This window comes from Phalangium opilio, unplaced genomic scaffold, assembly GCF_054372755.1.
Source record: "Phalangium opilio isolate 3A_F unplaced genomic scaffold, DU_Popi_V2 ptg000019l_1, whole genome shotgun sequence".
NCBI lineage: Eukaryota > Metazoa > Arthropoda > Arachnida > Opiliones > Phalangiidae > Phalangium > Phalangium opilio.
Window position 1 is genome coordinate 1,286,823 of NW_028324152.1, and position 25,431 is coordinate 1,312,253.

At 38.1% G+C, this 25,431-nt stretch overlaps 1 protein-coding gene across 1 annotated transcript; it reads right to left on the bottom strand.

Annotated features, from left to right (window-relative positions):
• Positions 1-15,773: 15,773 nt before the first annotated feature.
• On the bottom strand, positions 15,774-23,437 carry LOC149697754 (uncharacterized). Its single transcript, XM_089867243.1, has 6 exons — positions 22,483-23,437; positions 22,034-22,440; positions 21,631-21,991; positions 21,078-21,561; positions 20,737-20,970; positions 15,774-16,671 (listed from the first exon to the last, which is right to left on the bottom strand). Exons 1-6 carry the CDS (start codon positions 23,435-23,437, stop codon positions 15,774-15,776), a joined length of 3,339 nt encoding a protein of 1,112 aa, XP_089723369.1.
• Between the last annotated feature and the right edge of the window lie 1,994 nt (positions 23,438-25,431).

Below are 25,431 nucleotides of genomic sequence, written 5' to 3' on the forward strand. Positions count from 1 at the left end.
ATGATCGTACAGATCATTGGCTTCGCCTTCAGAAAGTTTTCGCAACAAAGCCTCGGGTTGTGTTATAATTGCGTAGTCATCTGCTGCATAGGTCAACTGATTTTCACCCTGAACGCTCATATTTGAAGCGTTTTGGTCAACTTGCATGTCATGACTGCAATCCACTGGAAGCGCAGCGGAACCACGTGGCACCGCATCACAGCCATCGTTGATCAGCGCAAGTGGATCTGGTACGCTCAGTAATTCATCGGGAATCAATGAATTTTCCCCGCCATCGATATTTTGCGTCCCACAAATATAATCCTCGTTCATTGTCGAAATATCAATGTGTTTGTAAAAAGGATTAATTTTTTTAAGCACACTGAAAGCTTTCAACACTTTTTCGAGGCAAACAATCTGCTGCCAAGATATGCAGTTCCTGATTTTTGGGCAACGGCTTGTGAATCATCTTCAAATTTTTTTCCACTGGAATTGGAAGATAAATTACTCTTCCCTTTAAAGCTTTAACCGTACCAAACTTCAAGTTGGAATTGGTTTTTGTGCCTAACCGCACCACACACTGTAAAAAATAAGCGTGCTTTTGGCTTTCAAAAATGATAGGGACCGTTCAATTTTGAACAAGCCTGTATTGAAGCGTTCACATTTAACCAGAGGCATTCAATTTTGAACAAGGAGTGTTTTAAGCGTTCAAACCCAACCATGAGCATTCATTTTTGAATCAAAACTTAACTCTAGCATTCATTTTGAAAATGAATCCTTATCCCATTCAATTTTGAATAACCGCCTTGCGCTAATGAAGTGTTCAGATATGGTAGTTTTGGCGTTCTAATAGAATTGTATTAGTATTAGCAAAAGCGGATTATGCTTCACACATAAAGTACGTAAGTCCCACTTTTCCATAGCTTTCACCATTGATTTCAAGATATTCCCGAAGTAAAAACTAAGCAGACGAACAAAAAAGCTTTTAACCAATTATGAGCCCCCTAACCATAGATAACCTCTTTAATGCCAGACCAACAGGCGACGGCTATTACTATTTTCTTGCATGGGACATCGACTCGACCTCGCCGTCGACATAACTGGGAGGCCCGGAGGGCGAATTTGCGGTACCGTTCCGTAGCCGTTATAAAATATTCAACGTTTTAAAGCTCAAGTTTCGAAATGTTTTCAGACATTTACTTAGTCTTCAACTAAATATGATAAGATATTCTTTGAATTTCAACAGAAAAATAGCTCTGCAAATAAAATTAGACACGAAAACTACACTAAGCCTTGGCTAGATAACAGCGGCTGAGCCCGAGCGGCGCATCTCGAGCTGCCGGCGGCCGGGCTTGCCGTAACGGCGAGAACAGAAAAATACCTCGTTAAAAGACAGATGCACGGCGTCTTAAATAGGCCAAGCAAAAGCTACCCAGATTGATAGGGTCTTCGTGCCTTACTCCCTAATAATCTTTCGTATTGTGAATAGTTTTAACTAAAGAATATTTCAGACACTCTACTCAATATTTATACTAGTTCCTTAATTTCAACAGAAAAATAGCTCTGCGAATAATAATAGATTCTAAAACTACACTAGGCCTTGTCTAGGTAACAGCGGTATCCCGATTCCCGAGCCGCCGGCGGCTGAGCTCGTCGTAACCGCGAGAACAGAAAACATTCCTCGTAAAAAACAGATGCACGGCGTCTTAAATAGTCCAAGCAAAAGCCACCCAGATTGATAACATTTTAACGCCGTACTCCCAAATAATCTTTGGTATTGTGAACAGTTTTATCTAAAGAATATTTTAGATACCCTACTCAGTCTTTATAGTAGTTCTCAAATTTAGGTACGTGGTAAATCGGTTCTTTAGGCGGAAGGATCCGATGGATCCGAAGGAGCCGCGTTACTGAACTATTTCCCTCCGCGTAAGGGGAGGTTCTTTCCTAGGAGCTTAGAGAATATCGTGTAGCTCCCCAAGGCACATGTTACGTACTTCATGTGTAAAGCCTAATCGGCTTCTGGTATTAGTATTAAAACAAGAGCGTTTTAGGCGTTCAAAAAAGAACTTTTTGACTTTCAATCGAGAGCATTGTGGGCGTTCAAACGAATGCGATATGGGCGTTCAAACGAATGCGATATGGGCGTTCAAACGAATGCGATATGGGCGTTCAAACGAATGCGATATGGGCGTTCAAACGAATGCGATATGGGCGTTCAAACGAATGCGATATGGGCGTTCAAACGAATGCGATATGGGCGTTCAAACGAATGCGATATGGGCGTTCAAACGAATGCGATATGGGCGTTCAAACGAATGCGATATGGGCGTTCAAACGAATGCGATATGGGCGTTCAAACGAATGCGATATGGGCGTTCAAACGAACGCGATATGGGCGTTCAAAAGAACGCGATATGGGCATTCAAACGAGGGCGATATGGGCGTTCACACGAGAGAGAGTAATGGGCGTTCAAATGGAAGTGTTTTTGGCTTTAAAACAACACTCTAAGAAAGGGTTTAATGGGTATTCAAATATGAACGAAATTGTTCAATCGCAAAAGGTGTGCAAAATAAAATTAATTCTGCCCTAAAATTAGTTGATTCCGCTGCTGTAAATTTGTACTACAAACAAAGCTTTCATTAAAAATACAATAACTTCTCAACAATTTACTATAACTTGCTTGTTTACTGTGAATTTAATATATATTTGTCTGTAAAATCATAATTAAACAATAATATCAAAGGAAATGTTACGGATTATTGCGTATTTCACCTTTCCCTTATATTTACATAGGCCTTCAAATAGTTTGATAATGAAATTTATTGCTACAAGGTTATAATCGGAAAGAACTTGATAATGAACACTTTCCTTAAGTTCAGACTTTCTTCATATAACTGAATTATTATTTAACACAACGGTTATGGTTATGTGTTTCAAATTTACCTGCCCTCAGAAGATTTCCAAGCTTTAAGCACATTAGATATCTTCCTTATCAGTGCGTATATTTAATATAGTATGCCTTACCATAACGCATTCAGCGATGAAATTTGAAATCAAATTTCTCTATTCAAAATTCAACGCTATAACTGTCAAATTTCAATACTTCATCAAACGCTTGTGCACCATGTGTTATTAAATGGTGAATTGCTCAATTTTGAACGTCAGCAATTGAATATGAACGCTTGATCAAACTCTCCGATGTTGCTCAAAAATGAATGCATAAAAATTCACTATTAAACGTTTAATTTTCCAATTAAATTTGAGCGGTTTTCTGCTTAAATTTACACGATATACTTACCTCTTACGCGCCGTTCAAATATGAATGCGTGAGCGTTTAATTTTGAACAATAGTGCTCTGTTCAAATTTTAACGCAACGAAATTATTCAAATTTGAACGTTAAAGCGTACCACCACAGTGTCGGGGCTATGCACGCCTAAGCATTCAAAGATTAACCTCACTTTTTTACAGTGCAGTGTGGAAGGGCTTCACAAGCTGAATTAAAACTTTCTCGAACATGTTTTAATTGGTGACATCTGGCGGAGGATTGTCAACCGCCAAGTTGTTCAGAAAACATCTAATGGGAACTTTACCCTTTCCCAAATCCGTAGCGCAGTAACGACATAGAAGCATCTCTGCTTCTCTAGCGTCCGAATGATTCATTATCCAGCCAGCTCTTAAAATCAGATAGGCCTCGTTATCAAAAACAGCACTGTTAACTAGTTTTTCTACAGTTCTTAAATCAGTTTTTTTCAGTAATCTAAAACAGCAGTCGCAGGGCGTGTCGTGAAACTCGTTGGTGTTTAGCATTGCCCGAGCGAATTGATTCTCGTAAAGACTCAAGATCTCACTTTCATCGAGAGTGGGCCGAGGAGCGTTAACGCTTCCTGTGGGAGCATTGTTTTGTTCGTTATTGAAATTTTTCCCACGTGTGGCTAGGATTTTTCTCGATTGCACCATGACATTCGTCAGAGAATCGTAATCACCACTTTCAATTTCAGTTGAAATTTTAGTTAACGCGTTGAGCAAGGCTTTGACTTGATACATCTTATTCAGAATAGTTCTAATTCCCGAACAATGTGGAGCCAATTCAGCGAAAGAACGCAAATTACTTTGGCGCTCTTCGCTATCAGCGCAGTAAGAGGTGTGTCCTAGGAACGATACTATTCTCACCACTACTTTGTCCCCATCTGGTGGTATAAACACGTTTGATTTTTTGCAAAATTCTTTTCTTAATTCGCAAAGGTCCAAATCAGACTCAAAAATTTTAGTCAAAGATTTTTCATTAGCATTGGCAACTGTGTTTATTATAGCTAGTACTTTTGCAATGGCTCGAGTTCGAACATTACAAATTTCACAGCATTCCCAGTATACAGTTTTGTTTTGGGTTTCAATAAACCCCCCTTCATTGATCACAAAATTTGCTTTCGGATTCTTCTCTTCAGTTTCAACAATTTTGAATAGATTCATAACAATTCCCGACTCATTAACTTGTAAAACTCGTTCTACGTTACTAGTCTCGTTATTGTTTTTTATGTCAACGAAATTTCCCATTTTGTCAACACACAATTCTTTAGTCGAACTCGTAACACGGTCTCTCAGAACTTTTCGTACACGACCATTGAAAAATTTTGGCGTAATGTGACTCATCGCCAGTTTTCAATGTTTTACCATTATTTCCAATCAGATAATAGGAAGTTTCCTGGAAATAGGCCTCTTTCATGCTACTGTGAAGCCTTTTCCCACCCACAACTTTTGCCAAATTGTCAGGATCAATGGACCCAATTTCTTTGATTTTCTTGACAAAATCCTTAAATTCACCAACAATGGCCGTTAGTTGGGCGTGATAAGCGGAATACAATTGCCTTTTCAAATACAATATTCTACCAGCTACCACTTGGCATTTTAGCTTGTGAGAGATGGACTTCGTGCGTCTATTTTTGGTCTCGGTGTCAAAAGACTTTGACGCCGCCAATCTTTCTGTGAGACGTTTGACTAAAAACCTTTTATAGCTTTCGGCTATAATTTTTTTGTTTTTCGTTTTGAAAATGCCCGCATTGAGGAGCTTTTTCGCAAAACCAAATTTATCTACTTTAGTTGGTTTATGTTTGGGTTTTAATTTTTTTGAACAGAAACCCACATTAGTGGTGCCACCTGGTGCCATAGCCCTTTTACCACCTTTTGCTGTACCACGCGCAAGTTGATGCTGAACATAGGTATTTGCTTTTCTTCTCTGAATATTGTCCTTGTTTTTCAGATAGTATTTCTTGTTTTCAAGTTGTTTACTTTGCTGTTTTTGCAAAGCTGTACTGTTAACTAACAGTTCCAATTTATTTTGGGCTCTTTCTTTTTGCATTGATAAGCATTTATTTTTTCTCTTTATTTTCTCCCGACAAAACATTATGAAAATTTACGAATCGCACAAAGAAGCAAATCTTTTTCAACCTCTGCAGAGTTTTAGTCAGTACAAGCAGTACCGTATTTGACACAGATTGCAATAGGTCACAATTAAACCTTAATCCCACACTTGAACTTGCAATTTGGATACACAAAGAAATCCAATTAATGGGAACACAAAGAAATCCAATTAATGGGAACACAAAGAAATCCAATTAATGGGAGCACAGAGAACCCAATTAATGAGAGCACAGAGAACCCACTTGCCAAACACAAAGAATTGGCTGAATAATATGTACACAGGGAACCTTTTAGACGCACAGAAAGAACCCAGTGTCAAAAAAAAAACTTCTGAGAGAATTGCAAATTGTAAAAAGAAAAAAAAAATACAATATAAATTAATGAAGATAATATAATTACAAGGGAAAGTGAAACCTGTTAAGACTAAGAGTAAAAAAGACAATTTCACAATCTGAAATGAGAACAAAAGTTATTGTACAATAGGAACATAAAAAACCAAAAATACTTAGTTTATAGATCATGTAAAACCTTAAAAATTAAGATTCGTGGCAATTAATATTATTTTACAAGTCTTCGGAATTGCAAGAGAACGGAACGAGGTGGAAATTGAAACAGTTCCCGCCGAAGTAGAAGCCAAGGCTGCCAAGTGCCGAGGGAATAAGCTACTTGAATTTAGTGCCCTCTGGAGTAGTACCATGGACCAATTATAACTAGATACATTGCTGTAAAATCAGTCTCCAATCCCGTTTTATTTCTCTATGCTGCTTCTCCTAGCCCAGGGATTCCAGGGAATTTTTTTGGCGGGAAAGAAGTATTACCGAAGCCCCTGCCAAAGGTATTACTTTATTTAAAGCAAGCTAGCTGTATATCAACCTCGTAAGTATGTTTTAAACACAATTTTTAATAGTTAAAATTATTAATTAACGGGTTTTGAAGCTAAGTCATAAAATTTGAAGTTACAATGTTTAAATTTATTGTCAAACTTTAAACTAGATAGAAAGTAATTGATTGTAAACTAATCAATGAAATTACTTAATTGTCGGTTTGGGTTTAGTAATGGAAGGCAAAAAATATAAAAGTGTTGAATGCCTACTTTTACGGCGGCGGTCGCGGACGGGGCGGAGGACGGGGCGGAGGACGGGGCGGAAGACGCGGCGGACGACGAGGCGGCGGTCGCGGACGGTGGAAATGGGTCCGGACCTGCTATAAGCGTAAGAAGGCCGGCCACATAATGCGTGACTGTCCGCAAAACGGAGGTACTAAATATTTTCGATTGCTTTTCCTGGGGCTACCTAAAAACTTCTATGCACTTCGTTAAAGTTCTCATTTAGGGAAACTAGTTTTAAATTTAATAAAATGTTATAGAGAGCTTTCAGTTGGAGCTGAGTCTCGTGACATAATTTACGCTCCCTACTGAAAATAAAAAAGACAGTGAAGTTCCCTGGTAGCCCTAATGCAAGCAATCTTAGTTAGAGCCTGTTATCGCCATGGCTTTCATAGCGTAATTTTATTCTAATATTGGCAATGGGGTAGAAAGATGTTCTATGGTATAAAAGTATCTAGAGAAAAGGGGATATTAGACTGAAATTGTAGGACAGAGAATCTATGCATGTAAGACCAAAATTTCTTTCATGTTTTCATAATAACAAAGGAGGCCGTAAGAAAATAGACACATCGTAAAAGATAAATAAATTTTCAAAAATTAAAAATGTTAATTTGTTCCATCTGTAGTATGGCGATATGTTTAACAAATTTCCCTACTCTGATATTTTCCTGATTTTCCACACTGCCGTTTATAGAGTAGTGTCAGTATGGAAACGTCATAGCTCAGTGTAATCCCCTACTGGGCGTGTACAGTATCCCCTCTTACAAGAGAGCGCCTAGAGGGAGAGATACACCGTCTACACCCCCTTTCTAACGGTACTGGTCTATTGCTTAACTGAGGCGTCATGGAGAATGAGATTGTGCAAAGTGTGAAACCGATTATCCGTTCATACCCCCCACACCGTTCATACCCCCCACACCGGTCCTTACCTCTCCGAGTTTCACATTGACGCGTATTGATAATAATAAAGCCGTGGATTGTTGCAAAATTAATTAGCTAAAGGGTAATGGATTACTTATGGTATTATCCAATGGTAAATCGTGCAAAACGAAATCAAAATATTTTCAAACAATTGCAAAATTTTTATTTTCTGTTGTATTCTCGGTACATTAGAATGTCTGCTACGTGTTTTATCGAAAGACAGCTTCTTCAAGCGCGCTTTTCTCGTGACCTCTCCTATAATCTAAGGCAATGTCAGCCTGTAGACATCTCGGTTGTAAAAGGTAATTTTCCAATTCTCTCATAGGGCTGCGTTCATTACATGGTACGGTGGCTTCAAGGTCTGACCTATTAAACGGCGAGTATGGCTTTGGTTCTGTGTCAAACCTTAGGGTGGGATCCTGCGCAGCTTCGAGTAACACACTCTCTCTAATGAAAACATGTGCGCTTGTCTTTGCCACGCACTTGAAGTTTGGATACAAATTTATCCATACTGGTTGTGTATAAGAACCTTAATATTTGAAATATTAGTATAAACATGACTTATATCCATGTCGTAACTTTTACTTTATTAATGTTAATTATGAACATGGAATTGTATTATTGACGTATCTATAATCAAAGTGAATCAAATTGAATATTATTTTTAGCAAAATTTAATTCTTCAAAGTTAGAAAAGCAACAGATCAAAATTTTACCATAATAAGAACTGATCTCTGCCTAATGATGTTCGATATTCATAATAAACATGTACATAGATATGATACCTACTCTCAAAAAGTATGTTTTTCTGGGTTGGATCGAGGAGAGAGGCCATTATGTAAAATGGGTCCTCCAACGTTGAAGAGAACCGTTTTTTAAAGTTTTCCAGGACTCCGATCTTTATATCTTCGAATTTTTTCGTTTCCACCCTGAAATCGTCCTGGAAAACGGTCAAAAGAACCCCTATAACGCTTGAGGATAGTGGACCACTCTTCTGAAAGAAGTCTGTTGAGACCTTTAAAGGTTTCAGAATCTCGAGGAGTTCCTTCGCGTCCTCGACGTCCTCTTCCGTTGGCAACGGAAAGTCTATTTTAGCTGGACATTTCGGGTCTTTTTTGGCTTTATTCAAAGCGTAAACCATTGCTTTCAACATATTATCCTGGAATATATTTGTATATTGTTGAAAATATTCTCTATGAGAACATGCTTGTCTAACTTTTCAAATTGAAGTTAGACAAAAAACATTCAGAAGTTCTTTCTAGAAAATATGGACCCTTAAATTAAACTTACCTTTGTGAATCGTTCCAATCCCAGAAAAACAGCGCTCCAGCGAACACCCCCTATCATTTTTAAATCAACGCCGCCACTTCTTGATTTTAATTCTTCTGTCCATTTAGGCAATTTGCGAAAAAAGTTTATCCAGTTTTGGAGATTTTCAAGTAGCTTCTTCGAGCTGTCATTGGCCTTAATGGCATCGTTTACAACTAATAGCAGGGAGTGTGCTATGCAGCCTTTTCTCTCTCAACCGTCGTCATCTTATGTCGCCTTTAGTGTTTGGTCTTCCTCTTCCTCTTCAGAATCCGAATCCGAATCTTGCGCTCCGAAAATAGTTGCCAACGGATTGCAGGCTGGGATAAAAATAAAATGTGCACAACGTGAAATATTTATTAGCCGTGCAAAATTACTATGACTAAAGGGCGCCACAAAAGACTTGCTGGGTAAAAATATTAATCGGCCTGCCGCGGAGCTAGCATCTAACAAAGAGAACACCGCAAATCTCGGTGGCTCCCCTTTAGGTTACACATAAACCAATTGAATAAAAATGCCAGTTTTTGTTTACCTTCGTCGAGTTTGTTATCAGAATCTGTTTTGGAATCGCTGCTTTGATTTGATCGTCACAGATTAATAAGTTGATGCTTAATATTAAAATTTGTAATTTTATGCTTAACATTAAAATTTGTTACTTTATGCTTAATACTTAAATCCGCAATTTTATGCTCAATATTGAAATTGTCCGTAATTATGCTTAATATTGAAATTTTCCGTAATTTTATGCTTCATATTAAAATCCATAGTTTTATGCTTATTATTAAAATCTTTAACATAATTCACATATAGGCCTAGGTTTAATATTTCATTAGGGCAGAAAGTTAGTAATTGCAATCAATAAAAAAAGCATACTTGTAATTACTACATACTAGTGACTTAATAAATTGAAAATGTTCAGTGATCATCATCGATGCAATCAAATTCACATCTTTAAATACATAAATTTTTCTTTGGTGGAATAACATCATCTACCGATAGTTTCTCGTATTTGATTTCATAATAGAGCTGTACTACCTTACCTATCAGAACTTCTTTCCCATTGAAAGAAGCCTTAAAACCTTCCACGGGCTGTTTACATCACGGAAGAAAAACAAAAATTCCCTTCTTGGGCAATACCTATTCCCTCCCTCCCCCAAAACTTCCCTTCTTTGCCACTGTCCCTTCCCAAAAAAGGGAGGTAAACATCCTTCTGAAGGGATATTTCTTCCCAAAAAAGAAGGTTCACCTCCCTTCTCGAGGGAGTACCTTCCAAATCTTAGAAGGGAGGCTCGCGATAGCTAAAGCTCCATTCCATGCATTTTTCGGTCTGGGGAAGGAAGGTAGGGTAGTAGGAAGGAAGTTGTGTCTTCTTTTACCCAATCTTCTTTTCAAAGAAGGCGCCCTTAAGCTTCTATAGTGTTGCCCTCTCTTCTACGGAAAAGAAGGGTTAGAAGGCGTGATAGCGCCCTTCTAAGGAAGATTCTTCTGAAAATTCCCACCACTGTTAAAAACCGGCTATTGCTTACTGTTTTCTTGGGCAATGTTAAAATAATCATTATATAAACAAACTGGTCATCGTTTAATTTTTTCTTAGGTAACTTAAAAATAAGCACTAAAAAAATAATAAAAAAATTCATAGTTACCCAACAAAAATGATTGGAAGAGTCCGAATAAAAAATATTAATTGGTTTATTGACAGAGTTTAGTGATCGTGTGATCTATCGATTAATTTACCAGCAATTTCAACGAACAAAATGATGTACGTATTTGTTATCATTGGCCGGTGACACCAGTTTAGAAACCTGTTAACGAACCGTTATGCGTAGGGTTTGCATTAATCTACTTTAAACAACAAAAACTTTAATTTAAGTAAAAAATTAACACTAATCAGCGCTTATCGTTGGCCGAGGGCACCGGGTGAGACACCTTAAAACGAACCCTACACGGCATAGTCTTCTAACTACAACAACCAGCTGACAGCTGTCATGAACTTTTGACTGATACGTACTAAAATCAATGAATTTATAAATTATCGGCTAAAACATAACTTTAACTTCTTTTGAAATAAATTATAATTAAGTTTAACTTACGAAAAAAAATAAAATTAGACCTTATTAGCCCCTTCATTTATATGAAAAGGGAAAAAAATTCCCTCATAGCTTAGGCTAGAACATAGGCACTAGGCAGAGCGGACGACGTATTTTCTAAACAAAAAATGACTATAGCTGTAAATATCTCCTACCTACCGTTCTACCTACAGCCGAAAAGTAAAATAATAAATGAAATTTAATTCGTAAATTATTGACTAAATCGTACCCTTAAATTTTTTTGTATTGAATCAAAATAAAGTATTACTTACAAAAATATTAAAATCAGATCTTTTAAAGCTCATCAACGTTCTCAAAGTTCAAAAACAATCTTTAAGGTGACAAAACGCGGCGGCCATTGCCCAAAAGATTTTGTTTTTCCCTCTATACAAAGTTTCCAATTCTACGTCATAAATGACGTCGCCTGCACAACGTAAGTCAAAGCATGATTAAAAAACATGAAAATTAGCACTTAAACTTAAATTTTCTCAAAAACCTTAAAAATGGTCCAGAAAAAGGTTTAAATTTTCATATAAAACCTTTCCCAAACGTAACAAACGAATATTTCATTTCAAAAGGGTGGCCGAAAAATGGCTAAATTTGAGAAGAACTCCATGTTATTTCTATGGGAAAATTTAACTTTTTCACCAAAAACACTGACTAATTTTATGCAAATGAAAACCACCCTTAGCAACTTTATTTTTTATACAATAAACTAATGGGTGGATCTTCTTGAAATTTTAACCACATATTGAGGGCCCGAATTGTAGTTCTGTGGAATTTTTTCAAAACAATTAATACAATACAAAAAAAGTTATATCCAAACAAAAAACCCTCGTTATACATTTAGAGCAGTATGAGGTCTTATCTAAGAGAGCTACCGCTCTCCTAGAATTACCCTGAGATTACTCGTCCGTCAGCAGCGTTGATATCACCAAAACATAACGTTTTCCATCATATCGAGACTTGTGGACCACCGGTCGTAGAACGTGTCCGGAATCTCGACCCAAAAAAACTTGCAACTGCGAAGAGAGAATTCATGCTTATGGCCGAACAAGGTATATGTCGACCCTCAAAGAGTAATTTTGCAAGTCCACTCCATATGACGCCTAAAAAAATTGGAGACTGGAGACCATGTGGAGATTATCGAGCCTTAAATCGTTGCACTCGTCCGGATCGATACCCCCTAGCATTGATAACCAACATGACGGCAAATTTCGCAGGATGCACGATCTTTTCCAAGTTCGACCTCGTGAAGGCATTTCATCAGATACCGGTACACCCTGATGATGTTCACGAAACGGCGGTCATCACACCTTTTGGGCTTTGGGAATTCCTGCGCATGCCTTTCGGCTTATGCATTTCGGCGCAAACTTTTCAACGCTTCATGGATGAAGTGTGCCGGGGGTTGGATTTCGTGTTCGTGTATGTCGATGACGTCGCAGTAGCATCAGCTGACTCAGAGACGCATAAGAAACACCTCCGCATCCTTTTCGACCGATTTAAGGAATATGGTATCGTAATACATCCCGGAAAATCACAGATGGGAATGGCCGAAATAGAATTCATTGGATTCTTGGTCAATTCAAAAGGAATCGCACCATTGCCAGACAAGGTCAAAGTAATCCAAAGCCAGAGACCATCGCTGACCTTCGAAGATTCTTGGGAATGAAAAATTTCTATCATCGTTTCATAAGGAATTCTGCAACGATTCAGGCACCATCCAATGAATACCTTAAGGGAGCGAAAAAGAACGATAAAACCCGAATAAATTGGACTACGGTAGCTGAAAAAGCGTTCCAGGATTGCAAAACAGCCCTTCAAGATGCCACACTGCTAGCACATCCGAGGATGGACGCCCCTTTGGTTCTGAAGGTTGATGCTTCCGGTTTTGCAATCGGAGCAGCACTGGAGCAGAGAATTGGAAACGATTGCGAACCCCTTGCGTTCTTTTCCCGGAAATTATCACCAGCTCAATTAAAGTACAGCGCGTACGACCGAGAACTTCTTGCGGCCTATGCAGCTATTAAAAACTTCAAGCATATGCTTGAGGGCAGACAATTTACTCTGTATACGGATCATAAGCCACTGACGTTCGCATTCATGCAGAAGCTGGATAAAGCAAGCCCTCGACAAGCGAGACAACTCTATTACATTGGTCAATTCACCACGGATATACGGCATATTAAAGGCGAGGACAACACGGTTGCAGACGCCCTTTCACGCATCGAGATAAATTTCGTAAACATTGGGACTTTCGATTTCCAGAAGTTAGCCGAAGCACAAAAAATCGACGAAGAATTGATTACATTGTTATCTTCGGAGACTGCATTGAAGCTGAAGAAAATAGACCTACCCGATTCAAAAATTGATCTCTATTGCAATATTTCAACGGACAAAGTTAGAACCTACATTTCACTGCCTTTCCGGAAGCAAACTTTCAATAATATCCACGGTTTATCTCACCCGGGAGAACGGCAAACGAGGAAGCTTCTCGCACAACGTTTTGTGTGGCCATCCATGAATGCTGACGTAGCAAAATGGACTAAGGCGTGTATACCGTTTCAAAGGAGTAAAGTCAACAGACACACTGTCAGCCTACATGGAAAATTCACACTACCTTCACAGCGATTCACGGACGTTCATGTTGACCTTGTTGGACCGTTACCGCCATCAGAAGGATACTCCTAACTTCTTACCTGCGTCGACCGTTTCTCTCGTTGGCCTGAAGCATTCCCAATCAACAGTATTACCGCAGAATGTGTATGTCGTGCGTTTTATGATGGATGGGTTTCAAGGTTCGGATGTCCCGACACAATATATTCAGACCGTGGAAGGCAGTTTACTTCGTGTTTATTTAAAGATCTCGCACAACACTTGGACGCAAGACACCAGCAAGTTACGGCATTCCATCCCCAAGCAAATGGGATGGTTGAAAGGATGCATCGGTCTCTCAAAGCCTATCACAGCTCGAGGACATGAGCAATGGACAAAAACTTTGCCATCGGTGCTCTTGGGACTACGAACAGCAGTAAAAGAAGATATTCAGTCGTCAGCGGCTGTGAGGATATACGGGGAGACATTACGACTGCCCGGAGATTTTTTTCGTCCAAGTCAAGCAAGGCAAAACCCAGAAGATTTCCTGAGTTCTTTGCGCACGGTCATGGATGCTGTGCGGCCAGTACCTGCCTCAAACCACTCCAAACAGAAGTTTTCATACACAAGGAGCTTACAAGCTGTTCGCACGTATTAGCGAACTTTCAAATTGCGCGCCTAAACGCAGTTCAGAACTTTTGACAGATCTCACCATAGGTTATCGCCGATCGATAATCACGCGTTCTAAAGAAAGAGCGGAAAAGAGACGCCACTTCTCGGCTGGCAACCGCCATACTAAGTAGTTAACTTAGTACCGTCACTATTTCAGTATAATTTAACTTTAACTATGTAATTAGTTGACTATTGTAATACTAAATATAACCATTAAATGATACAAACACTACTCGTTCACAATTCAATAGAGTTAGCCCTCCAATAGCTAACATAATCAGAAGTGGGATAATGAATCTTCAACACGTACAAGTTCGCCTAAACGAAGCCTTGCCACTGCATACCACGAGGAGCCGCAAAGTTCGAGGGCACACCCAAAATCATAGCCGATAACGCAACGATGCCTTTACTAAATGGAACTCCGTCAAAGTAAAACCGAACTGTTAAAAGAGAAGTTGAAAACGCGGGAACAACGAAAGTTATCAAAAAGTGAAGATAATTGTGGTTCCCCTGCAAATCGAGATTCTGTCGTTGAGCCTCCCTTAAATCCAGATTCCGTCACCGAAACTTTTGAGAATCTGAATTCCGACAACTCTTTAAAAAATCACGATTCCCTCGACTCTTCAGAAAATCACGATTCCGTCGAACACTCGTCCGAAAACGAAGAATCAGACGCCGATTATCACGAGATAGAAGTAGAAAACGAAACTATTCGTTCCGAATCGAATCTGTCTCAAACTCAGGTATTACTGAACCTTTTTAATACCTCCGACAGTGAAAGCGAAGGCTTACCTACTAGCCCAAAAATGCCGAACGAGAGCAGTAGCACTGGTAGAGCCGCCTCTCTTACCATTGACGAAGATAAGTTTAAGGACCTTATCAAAAATGCTGTCGCCGCCGCCGTTGGACAAGCAATCACAGCTATGGCAACCGTAAATGCAGCAGCGCCACAGAATAACGCAAACCCAAGTGGGGCCAATAATCAGAACCAGGGAAATTCTACTGATCATCACCACTGGGGAGATGCTGGAAAACTCATCCCAGTATTTGATCCAATAAACATCCCACATCAAACGATGGAAATGTGGATACAGAAGGTAGATATGTAGCCGCTACCTACAATTGGACCGATCTGGTTATCGTTCATCATGCCTTGTCGAAATTACAAGGTACCGCTCAAACCTGGTACGAGGGTTTATCTTCTATCCGATTAAGTTGGGACGAATGAAAAAGAAAACTTCTCGAATGGTTTCCGTCTGTCCGTGGAACCAGACAACTCTACCGTGAAATGGAGCAAAGGGTCAGACATCCGAATGAACCAATAGAAGCTTATTACCATGAGAAAATCGCTATGGCTAGAGCCTGTGGATTGAGCGACAGTGCTATGGTTGAAAGAGAGGGTGCAGCCAGTATAGTGCAATTCAAGATGGCGGCCACTCAAGGTCGAGTAGTCGGGTTTTCCCGATCTCCTCTCTTTACCTGTCAATATTTGATTGATTGTATAGGCTTATAACAAAAGATGCTTTTGTAGGAATAAAGACCATAATATAAAGTGAAAATTATTATTGACAAATTTATTCTAAACGTAATAAAACTAATTGCAATTAACATACACAAAAAATGTCTGCAGACAAAACCCCAAATTAATTAAAAATACAAAAATTATATATACAAATTAATTTTACAAATTTACTTAAGATACCCGTAAGGGGTTGTGGTGTAATCTGGGAAAACTCTTACTTTATCGACGACGGCTTGATATATTTTAGTTTGATCAATGGTAATTAAAGTATGATTAGGTAAACGTCGGATTTGGGGGCCAATCGGTACTTGTACAGAGTTCATTTCTGGTTTACCATCGTTGATTACACCTAACAACTTTTTCATTATATCGAAATTTACGTGGTTCTCAGTAGACGAATTTAAATAAAATCCTTTAACTTTAATTATGTTAGTGATCTTTTCTGTTGCGGGGTCGTAAATATTCATCGAATAATGTTTCGCACCAGCGCTTCCAAACTCACAAATATAGGCGTCTTTGCCGTATGGTTCTAACTCATTCTTTAACTCACCAAGATAATCTCCTGTAGGAAGTATAGGGACTCCATCTGGCGAGAGGTAGATAAGGCTGTCCATATTCATATAAAAACATAGGTCTCCCACAATCTCGAGATGTTTTAAAAGATGAAGGCGTGCCACAGTCGTAGTATAGCACGCTATAACTACGTTTGTATGCTTGTGAGCTATCTCGTTTTCCGCAATGTCTGTTGATTTGACTAGAATAGTATCATCGTTTAATGTCAATAGACTTTTAACCTCTTTGTCTGGGTTAAGAAGTAACTCGTATAGAGCTTTTGCGTCTTTTATTATATCTGTTGAGGTGTGTCTCGTGTTTTGTCCAAACTTTCCCCAAAAAGAGTTCAACATTAGCTTACTCAGGCATCTCAACCCCTCGTTCTTTTCAATTTTATCTATATCTAAATCGATCCCCTCGACTTCTTTGTAGTTCCTGACGTACTTTTCTTTATCCTCTTGGGTGACGCAATCAGCAGGGAAGCCGCTAGCCAGAGTTTTATACGGTAATATCCTATTGGATAGAATCCCGTTGGATCGAATTCAAATTTCTAAAATTGTAGCCAAATTTAAAACAATTTATAGCCCAAAGAGCGATTTTCTACTGAATGGGAATATTTAAATGGAAGAGCTTTCGACTGAATGGGATGGGTTTACACATATAAAATCATAGCGTTTTCCTTGAGTTGCCGGGCTCCAGTAGCGCAATGGATAAAGTGATTTGGATGATCGAAGAAGTTAAGCAGCATCGAGCGCCGTCAGTACTTGGGAGGGAGATCTCTTAATGGTAAGGTTAGATTACGTTAGGTATGGTTAGGTTAGGGTTAGACAATTTCCAAAAAAGGAAGTTATTTTCTGAAATTTGTTGAAGAATGTTATTGGTGAACACATATTATTTGCTGCAGTATCAAGAAGTTTAATAAGAAAATCAATTTTATTTTTAGGTTAGGTTAGGTTTGGTCAGGTTAGGTTAGGTTAGGTTAGGTTAGGTTAGGTTAGGTTAGGTTAGTTTAGGTTAGGTTAGGTTAGGTTAGTTTAGGTTAGGTTAGTTTAGGTTTGGTTAGGTTAGGTTAGGTTTGGTTAGGTTAGGTTAGGTTTGGTTAGGTTAGGTTAGGTTAGGTTAGGTTAGGTTAGGTTTGGTTTGGTTAGGTTTGGTTTGGTTTGGTTAGGTTAGGTTTGGTTAGGTTAGGTTTGGTTAGGTTAGGTTAGGTTTGGTTAGGTTAGGTTAGGTTTGGTTAGGTTTGGTTAGGTTTGGTTAGGTTTGGTTTGGTTTGGTTTGGTTTGGTTTGGTTAGGTTTGGTTAGGTTAGTAATATTTTATAAATCATTTAACAATGTTACGCCTTTTCCAAAATATTGAAATTTAGCTTCATTGACTTCTCAAATAATATGCCTTTTCCAAAACATTACTGTTATGTTAGGTTAGGTTTGATTTGGTTTGGTTAGGTTAGTAATATTTTATAATTCATTTAACAATGTTACGCCTTTTCCAAAATATTGATGTTTAGCTTCATTGACTTCTCAAATAATATGCCTTTTCCAAAACATTACTTCTATGTTAGGTTAGGTTTGGTTAAATTAGGTTAGTAATAATTTATAAATCATTTAACAATGTTACGTCTTTTCCAAAATATTGAAATTTAGCTTCATTGACTTCTCCAAAAATACGCCTTTTCCAAAACATTACTGTTATATTAGGTTACGTTTGGTTTAGTATTTTCTGCAATAACAAGAAGTTTAATAGGAAAATCAATAGAAAAATAGGATTGAAAGGAAAATTCATGATTGGAAAACCGCCCAAATTGCGGTATTCGGTCTAATGGGATTCGGTCGAACGAGACATTCGATCCAATGGGATTCGACCCAATGGTAGACAATCTTTTATACTCCAGAAAGGCGTTTACATAGTCTTTAAAAAGACCACCTTGTTTGGTCTCGGGATCGTATTGTGTTATTTTTTAGGACCAGGATTCATACATCCGCGTGATTTTGTGTCCTCGCTCCACGGCGTATCTTAGTTCATCTCGAGGGGGAAACCACTAAGAAAATTTTGTACACCTGATTTCAGATTTCAAATGACTTCAATTGAACTATCATAGACTTCATTTGACTTCAAAGACTTCACTAACTGTATTTGATTTCAAATGACTTCATTAAAGTTTAAAAAGACTTCAAGTGACTTCAATATAATTTATAAAGACTTCAAGTGACTTCAATACAATTTTTAAAGACTTCAAGTGACTTCAATATAATTTTTAAAGATTTCAAGTGACTTCAATATAATTTATAGACTTCAATATGACTTCAACATAATTTATAGACTTCAATGTGACTTCAATTTAGTTTGTAACGATTTCAAGTGACTTCAACATAATTTAAAGACTTCAAGGGACTTCAACATAATTTAAAGACTTCTAATGACTTCAACATAAGTTAGTGACTTCAATAGAATTTATAGACTAGAGCCGATTTCTATATTCATTAAATTGCAATAATTTAAAAGTATCTATGTACTTTGCTATTAAGTACTAAGGTGCAGAGCAACCAAAAGCAAGTATCGATGCCGATTTATATGGCGCAGAAACAAACCCGAATAGTATTGGTCCATTTGATCGCCGCTTATGTCTCACTCTAAAGAATTCTGCGGCGTTATACGCGGGAAAAATATGATCACGTGATCGGCCGCCATTTATGGCATAGCTAACTCGATCACGTTCGTGAGCGCGTGGGCTGTGTTTTTGAAAGTGATTATCGTCTGATTCATACTCGGATTCATGGTTCAGAGAACTAGATGGCGCAATTTTTAAATAGGCAGCTTTTATGTCGTATTCTCTGACTTTTTATTATTTTCTTACACGTTTCGAAATTAAGGTTCCCAATTTAGTTAAATAATAGTTTATTAAGCCAATAGGTGATTATATTAAGTATTTGGTCTTGCTGAACTTGTTGAAAATAAGAAATCGTCATCACGCCGCGATTTTTTAAGTGACTTGACACGTGATTTATAGTAGAATGCATGAGATGAAATTTGTTTTCAAACTATCCTACAACATGAAAACAAATTTCCCCACGCGCATTCTTTATCCATCGATTAATTTAACCGATTAATTTAAATGGCCTGTTTAACCGATTCAAATAACTGGACAAAAAAACCGGTTTTTATCCGGTCGTTCATGATAAATGTTGAAAAATGCGATACTCCAACGTAAACTCAAAGACCAAATACATAGTTTACAGGTAAAGCGTTTAGGATTCCTACCATTAACACAAGGAGACCAAGCGACTTAGAGTGTAAAATCGTCTGTTATTTTACACTCTAAGTTGCCAGGTCTCCTTGTGCAAATGGTATGAATCCTCCACGCCTGTAAACTATGTATATTAGTACCGAGTAGTTAGTACCAATAGGTGTTAAGTAATGCCGTTTTCCATTGGCATTCTAGAATAGGCCAATGAAAAATTATTCGACAGATGGAGTAATTTTCTTGGAGTGAGAACGAAAGTTCCATTAAAATTGCCTTATACGCATCTATGTCTCCTTTGATATTGCTCCATGGTGATAGATTGTTAGCAGCCAACCGAAGCTAAGTAACATTAAGTGACGAAAATGGAAAACTTTTAATTGTGTGAATTAAAAAACACCGATTCGGTTTTCGGTTTTCATTTTAAAAAACCGATTAAAACCGAACATTTTAGAAACCGGTGCTCCGGAATTGAAAAAACCGGTTTTAGGTTAAACCGGGCGGTTTTTGACATCCCTATGAGAAAGACCTGGCTACTCTAGCAGGCAATGGAATAAATTTAGTTGTTTTTTGTTATTAAACTCTGGACTTTTACTTTAGTTGTTACAACTCGGCCTTTCATCCTCGAACCAACTCTTGGTTTAGTGATTTTTAATCTATCTTAGAAACCTTGTTTTTCAGTCGGCAAGGTTTTAGTGCCAAATTATCTCTCCCATCTTCAAATGAACTATTTCTCCCCCACAGACCCAATCTTTAAGAAACGAAAAGAGAGAAAAAAATTCATATGCAAGGAACTTCGTGAGACTTGAATAGATTTGAAACGGAATTTCGATAGACTTCAAGATATTTTTAACGGATTTCCTTGGACTTCAAGAGATTTTTCAAGAACTTCATATGACTTCCAAGAGATTTCCAACGGACTTCATCAACTTCGAGAGATTTCAAGGGGACTTCGTATGACTTCAAGAGGACTTCGTATGACTTCAAGAGATTTCCAAGAGACTTCCGAGAGATTTCCAAGAGACTTCCGAGAGATTTCCAAGAGACTTCGCGTGACTTCAAGCGATTTCCAAGGGACTTCGCGTGACTTCAAGGGATTCTCTAGGGACTTCCTAAGACTTCCGAGATTTCAACCAAATTTTGCGATTTATAGAGACTTCAAAATTAATTTATGGACTTCAATCGTGATTTCAAAAATTTTGTACACCTGATTTCACAAGTGGTTTCCCCCTCGGTTCATCTGTTACCCAGGTACCTCTCAGTTCTCTCTGATCAGGTGTGTGGGTGCAGTCACCTTGAAATTGAGTTTTGCAACAGGTGTAGCATAGAGGGAATGTTAACTTCCCATTTATCCTCGCAGGTAAAACAGGATGTTTCAGGTTTTGAGCCGGAAGTACGTCACATTTGAGGAGTCCATCGAAAGAGAAGATATCGGGAAAATTATCCAAAATTATTTGAGGATGACCAATGGGAATTTTTCCCGTTTTGTTGACGAAAAGGTACAGGCTAGTGAAATCCACGTAGTGCATTTTTTCTGTACCCGTTGTTTTATGGTAGAGCTTGTTAGCGCAACACCTGCCTCCAAAGAAGGCGTCGGTTCAGTCTTTTGGATGTTTTAACGCGGATGTCATTCCGTTTTTAAAAATTCATTAATTTCGGGGTTATTTGTTTTGTCTTGTTGCCATTCACATTCCCATTTGACATTGACTGCGTGTCCGAGGGCCTCTAGTTTGCTAATTTTCTTCTCAGTTCTCGTGTATCTTGTGTTTAACGTTTCAGTAGGGTCACCATGTAACATCTTGTTTCTATTGATGGGAAAGTGTATTTTGCATCCATGATAATAGCATCCCATATATTCGAACACTTCTTTGTTGTTTGAACAATACCCATCTACGTTTAGGGTTTGGATTTTAACCTCTTTGCCTCTAAAAGAGGAATGAATGGGGATATTTCTGTCACGCGAAGTCCATTCAAGCCATTCAATGGCGCCTAAAGACTGATTTTCGCCAAGTCTGTAATAGTTTGTTGGGATGATGCTAATGGTGTTCGATTTAAGATAATTTTTCCTGAAAACGTAAGAACAAACGCCAGGTAGGGTGACTGATCCGCAATTAAATGGGTCTACACTCGTAACTTTGAGTAGGAGGGACCGAAAAGTTAAACATCCTAAAAATAGGAGTAGAGTGTCGTTTTCGCAATAATAATAAAGCTCATTTAAAAAATTAAAGCCTTTACCCTTACAGACTTCCGAAGTGTGCCATTTCATAAAGGCGTCCAAGTTTTTCCTGGTAAAGTACTGACAACCATATGCTTCTGTAGGTGGTAAAGTATTTTCTAACACGTAGTTAGTCTCCTCCTGTCTATCAATATCAAACTCGTGATCCACTACGTTGAAAAGGAAATGAGGAAAGTACCCTTTAGCAGCATTAGGGAGGCCGAAAGTAGCTGGAAACTTAGATAAAGCGAAGGGAATAAAACTGTATGAGTCAAGGAATAAAAGATTCGATAGCTTCATTTCTAAAATACGAGTTCCGTTAATTTTCAATGACTCAGGTACAAATTTCTCGTTCCTATTAATTATTTCTCTAATTAATAGCTGGTTGTCATAATTGCTGCCAAAATGGGATTATACAATTACCTTCTTTACCTCGAATAAGCTGACTAAATAATCTAGGAATAAAGCTATGGGTTTTCCACCAGTGAAACGTTGTTTGCGCGGTCCAAATTGGTTGCATCTGATGCAATTAAAATCTAGGGATTGTTCTTCTATACAGTCTTCGCAAACAGAGATACTGACGCATAAGATAGCTTGATGTTCATACGCCCCCAGCTTCTCTTGACATATTTTCGTCTGTATACATTCCACATCAAAGAAAATATACATTAGTTCCGGTGCATTACGACGAGGTTTTTTCGAGGGGATAACGCTGGGGTTTTTGTCCTTTATCACTTGAATGTAGCATAAATGATCGCTGGGTTGATGTTTTCCACATACTTGGCAAAAAATTTCTCCACAAGTATGGTTAGTCTTGCGGTTTGCGAAATCTATTGTTTTAAAACAATTTTTACAAAGGTAGAGCCTCTCACAAAGAGGTTTTTTGTTACCAGTTGGAAGCAAGTGACTGTTATAACAGTCGTCACCAAAGAATTTTCGCAAACATGACCCACATGTTTTTTCACGGCCATGAAAAATAGTGGGACGCATACATTTAAAGCACCAGTCGTTGCATTTATGAGATTGAATACGCCAGTAGGGAGTGAGACACTTCTCGCAAAAGTACTCGTGACTAAACAATGGTTTTAAATTTGTAATAACGTGGTAGTGATTATTTTCGTTAAGTAGAAAGAGGCGTGGTCTGGTGTCTGTAGGGTCATTTTCGCCTAATATTAAAATGGGTACCCTATTTTCGAATTTATATACAAAGATAGAGTAAGCCGATAAATATAGTTTAAATTTCTGGAACGAATCGGGTGTCCCGCATTCGTCTAAGGTGACTTCCGCCTTACGACATAGCTCTAAAGCGGCTATTTTTTGCATTTTGTTGTGAGGACCTGGTCTGGCTACTGCGATGTAATGAGTTTCGGCCTCTTTGTTGTTTTTGTTGTTCATGTAGTCACGATGCGAAATAGCTACACAAAGACTTCGGGCCAAGCAGAGATTATCGGTACTCGTAATCCGACGTATTCCACGCCTATCTTTAGAGAAAATATTGAAGGGTTTAAGATGACGACGCTTAGATCTGCCATACCCCTTAGGAATTCTCACTATATGGAATATTATTTTTACGGGTCCTTGAAAAAAATGCTCAATTTCCTCGTCGTAAAGCAATTCGGCTAGTTGGTCAAAGAGGATAGAGGGATCTACTTGGTCTAGTCTTTTAAAGGATAATTCTAATTCAGACCTGCAATTTATACCTAAGCTTCTCAATGTTATTTGGACATAATCAGTGGGTAGATATTCGCTTAATACGTGATCCGTAATAGTATTTATGCTATCAACGGGGTCGTCAGTAATGTTTAGAACTAATTCTCTACCGTACATATTAGAGAGTAAGGATGACGGTATAAACCCAAAAATTGTACCCCCCTTCTTTCCCCCTTTCAGGGGGGAGGGGTAAAACTTTTGGGTTTATACCGACATCCCTGGGGTGGGGGGAGATGGGGGAATTGATGACGTCACGTGATAGTGTTGCGGGGGAGGAGAGGGGGGGGAATTGATGACGTCACGTGATGGTGGGATAATCGACTTCAACTTGAAGTCGGACTTGACCTTGCGCACCATTTTTCCCTCACGAAAATAATTAAAAATTTTAAAAATCTCCACAGAAATGTATGAAAAGTATTTTGTTAAAAAAATTTAAAAAGAAAAATTTAAAATAAAGTTAAGAAAAAAAATGTTAAAATACTAAAAATTTAAAAAAATTCAAATTTAAAAAAGTATTTTATTATAACTGAAATTCATTTTATAAATGACTATATGTTCGTTATTATATTACATAGTATTTGTTGGATGGGTGCAAGCCCTATTCTAACATCTCTTGTATTTATTTCGGTTTATGAGTCAATAAACTGAATATCAAGACAATTACTCTATTCTGTCTTTTACCACATGCATTAAACACAGTGTTGCTATCTTATGGATAAAATGTAAAGAAGTGTCTTCGACACCTAAAAATATTTTAACCTATATAAGTTAAAATATTTTTATACCTCTTTCCAAAAATAACAATAGGTATAGTATTTAAAGCCTTTGCCCATGGTACCACTAATGTAAAAAACATGTCAAAGTTTCTGTCATCCGAAAACTGACTATTTTTTATTTAACTTCTTTATCCTAAATACCCCCCCTGATTATATCTCCCCAGGCTTCTTCACCCTTTAGTCCCTCTTTTTAGGAAGCTTTACCTCCACCCAGTGATCTATGGTTAGCTATATTGAACAACTATATTATTATCTTGTTTATCCAATACAAACCTAACCCCCTCGGATTACACCCCTTTTAAAAAAAACCAGTCAATATTTAATTGAAGAATTACCTATTGCTCCTAATATTCCTTCAATAGACCTGTCAATATTTGATTGATCGAAGAAATTTTTTCTTAACAATACATCGTCAGAGACCAAAGTTTACTGTTGTAAAACCCACTAATGAAATGACGCATCAAGTCCTTTGTTATAATTAATCCTTTTGTTGATTTATAAGGTCTATTGTAAATTCATCCTTTTGTTACCATCTGCCACCTCTTAAAATCACTCGGATGTCAATCTTATGTCACCTATTGTTGATTGACAAACAATGTTAGACGTGTTTAAACACGTCCGAAAGGTCAACGTACCCTTGGTCAATAGAAGCTTAGGTAACCCTCCACCCCCTCCCCTGCTAATAAGCCTAGAGAAATTTAGTATAAAATAACGCGAGAAAAAAAAACAGAATATCGCATTCGAACTTTAGATCTCATAACATCAAGATGGATCCTGAATCACTTCGCTGGAATTTGGATGAACTAGCTGTAAATAGGCCTTGGCCCCTAACTTCACTATACAAGTTTTATTTTTTCCTATGTGCCTATTTACACATCAACCCTGCTAATGTACCCTCAACTTTACCCACTTTTATTATGAATGGAGGTTTAAATATAATTCAAACTTTTCTGGATGTCATTGCGTACATGAGAACCGTCCGTAGAACACCGGAAGACTGCGATACAATAGACGAATTGAACCACCTAAGTAACTTAATCCCTGGACCTCTAAATATTTCTTACACCGATCGCTTAGATAGAACTAATACCCACTAGCCATGGCATGAACTAATACCCACTAGCCATGAAGACACCTTAATCGCCGATTTCAACAACCCACAATACGATGTAGAGATGGCGGCATTTTTGAATCAGGAATGTCAACAAAACGACCCTTTTGAGTACCTGTCTCTAAACTTCTCCGACTACCTACCCAGTGAACATGAGTCTCTCGTGGACTCGGAAGAAGCCGCGGCCGATGCGTACGACCAATGGGGTGGTGGCTGCCCACCTT